This window comes from Phaethon lepturus, unplaced genomic scaffold (genome assembly GCF_000687285.1).
Source record: "Phaethon lepturus isolate BGI_N335 unplaced genomic scaffold, ASM68728v1 scaffold24642, whole genome shotgun sequence".
In the NCBI taxonomy this organism is placed as follows: domain Eukaryota; kingdom Metazoa; phylum Chordata; class Aves; order Phaethontiformes; family Phaethontidae; genus Phaethon; species Phaethon lepturus.
In genome coordinates this window covers 2,918-5,139 of record NW_010525897.1, presented here as the reverse complement: position 1 = coordinate 5,139, position 2,222 = coordinate 2,918, and the positions used below count along the sequence as shown (strand labels likewise).

General features: G+C 62.5%; 1 protein-coding gene across 1 annotated transcript in view; it reads right to left on the bottom strand.

The window, feature by feature from the left end:
- Positions 1-1,834, bottom strand: part of LOC104617557 (cryptochrome-2-like) — a 2,386-nt gene extending 552 nt beyond the window's left edge. The window contains exons 1-8 of the mRNA XM_010282908.1: positions 1,629-1,834; positions 1,385-1,552; positions 1,186-1,304; positions 925-1,079; positions 693-833; positions 397-564; positions 178-318; positions 54-96 (exon numbers count right to left, since the gene is read on the bottom strand). Coding sequence (XP_010281210.1) covers positions 54-96; positions 178-318; positions 397-564; positions 693-833; positions 925-1,079; positions 1,186-1,304; positions 1,385-1,552; positions 1,629-1,834 — 1,141 coding nt within the window. The remainder of the gene's footprint in view (positions 1-53; positions 97-177; positions 319-396; positions 565-692; positions 834-924; positions 1,080-1,185; positions 1,305-1,384; positions 1,553-1,628) is intronic.
- Between the last annotated feature and the right edge of the window lie 388 nt (positions 1,835-2,222).

Genomic DNA, 2,222 nt, shown 5'->3' with positions numbered 1-2,222 from the left:
AGCGAAATGGCGTAGAAAAAAGGCGCTCCCCGATAGCCACAGGCAGTTGCCGGTGTTGAGGGACCAGTCGGCATCCAGCAGGAGCTCCTCAAAGACCTGCGGAACACTGCAGTGGCGTGGGGATGGGGTCCCAAGAGCCTGGTGGGTGCCAGCGCGTGTTGGGAGGCATCTCCTGACCTTCAGCCCTTCCTCCCAGGAGACCCAGAGGTCCCCGCGGGTGAGGAAGCAGGCAACAGCGTGCCGAGCGAGGTGGTGGATCCAGCCCTCGGTGCGCAGCTGGGTCATGATGGCATCGATGAAGGGGTATCCTGTCCGGCCCTGGCATGGGGTGCTGGGGTTAGGGGGGTGTTTTTTCAGGGGATCAAAAGACTCTGGGTTTATCCCTGAGGAAAATACCTCCCTCCAGGCGTGGAGGTGCTGGGGGTTGTCGTCCCACTCGACCTGCAGGCAGACGGGGTTGCCAGCCATCCGATCAAAATTGGGGATGCTGGCACCAGCAGTGTAAAAAAACTCCCTCCAGAGGAGCTGCCCATGCAAGGAGACAGGGGGCTGGGAGTGCTCCCGCTGTGGGCAAAGGCAGGATCAGCCCCTCTGGCTGGGCTGGCTCCTGCCTTCTCCAGTCCCCCCCACCCCTTCTGCTGGGTCCCTCTGGTTCACCCTCTTCCCCCGCCACCTGAAAAATGCTGCCTTACCCCCTGGTAAATCTCATCCAGCCGCCACCAGAAGGTGCGGACCGACAGGCAGCCAAATTTGAGGTAGGGGCTGAGGACAGTGGTGCTGGGGCTCAGTGAGGTGGGCTCTGTCTCAGGCTTCTTGAAGTTGCACACCCAGGCCTGGTGGGGGGGGACACACTGGGGTCATGTTTTGTGATGGAGGGGAGGCGAAGTAGCCCTGAAATTAGGGTGATGGGTGCTGAGCACTGACCGTCCTCTCCATAAGGGTGTCGAGCCGAGCGAGTGCTGCTGTCTCTCCACCAGGGTAGAGGTGAGGACCCACCTTGGCGGGGTCCTGGCCCAGCTCCTCCAAGGTGGGGACCCTGTAGTCACCATCATGGCTGGCCTGGCATGGGGTGAGGCAGCCTGGGGAGCCATGTATGGTGATGGCTGTCACTCCGCTCCAGGATGAACATGGGAGATCCTGACCCAGCTCCTTGCGCTACCCCTAACAAGTTTGTCTGATTCTCACCCTGGAGGTGCTCCTGTGTGAGTGCTGGGGCTGGCTTCTCTGGAGGTCCCAGCAATGCCAGGAGGCTCTGCAGGCGCTTGTAGGTCAGGGGGGCTTTGCCATCGTTCAGGGCGAGGACTCTGGGATGGGGGAAACAAAGGGTATGCTTGGCACTGGGGCTGGATCCTTTGTGCTCCAAGGGGTGGTGCCAGGCACTAACCTCTCAGTGTCGTAGAGGGTGTGGGACACCTCCCGGATCACCTCCACGCCGTGATCGCGCCGGCAGGCAGAAGGTTCGGTGTCCACCTCAAAGGTCAACCGCGTCGTCCCCCAGGCATGGAAGAGATGGGGGAACACCTCCTCTGGGCAGCCCTGTGCCACGAACAGCCTGCCGGGGAGCCAGGTGGGCATGAAGCCCCTCAAGACCCTGCCCCAAATCCTTTGGGGATGGCACTGGAACTCACCTGGAGCCCATTTCCTGCAGGCTCCCATCCAGGTCCCGCAGAGCATCGAGGAGGAACCGCTGGGCATTGATGCCTGCCCGATTGCTGGAAGGGTGGAGGATGAAGGGGGGATGAAGACGGCGGCAATTGGTGGCTGCCGCCAGCAGTGCCGGGTTGTCGTGCAGCCGGAGACCTTTCCGAAACCAGTGGATGGAGCTGTGCTGCATGCCTGAGGGGTCCCGCAGGGGTGCGACCTGGGAAAAGAGAGATGGGGGGCAATTTGGGGAGTAAAAACCACCTTGTTTGCTAAATCTAACTCATAAAAGGAGCGTGAGTGGCAGAGATGGATCCGTCTGTGTCTGGTTATAAAACCAGGGAGGGAAACTGGTCCGGGCTTGCCGGTGAGGGCTGGGCGCGGTGACGCCCAGCCGGCAAAGGCATCTGGCGGATGTGGGAGGGAGGCCCCGGGGAGGGCGGCTTCCCAGCCCCCGCGGGATCAAGGCCGACTTCCTCTGCCTTCGCTTCCGCATGCCCAGGCGGAGCCCGGACCTGCTGCCATCCAGGGATCTCGGGGGGAGGCTGGGGGAGCAGGCAGGGGAGGGAGGGGGGGGGCAC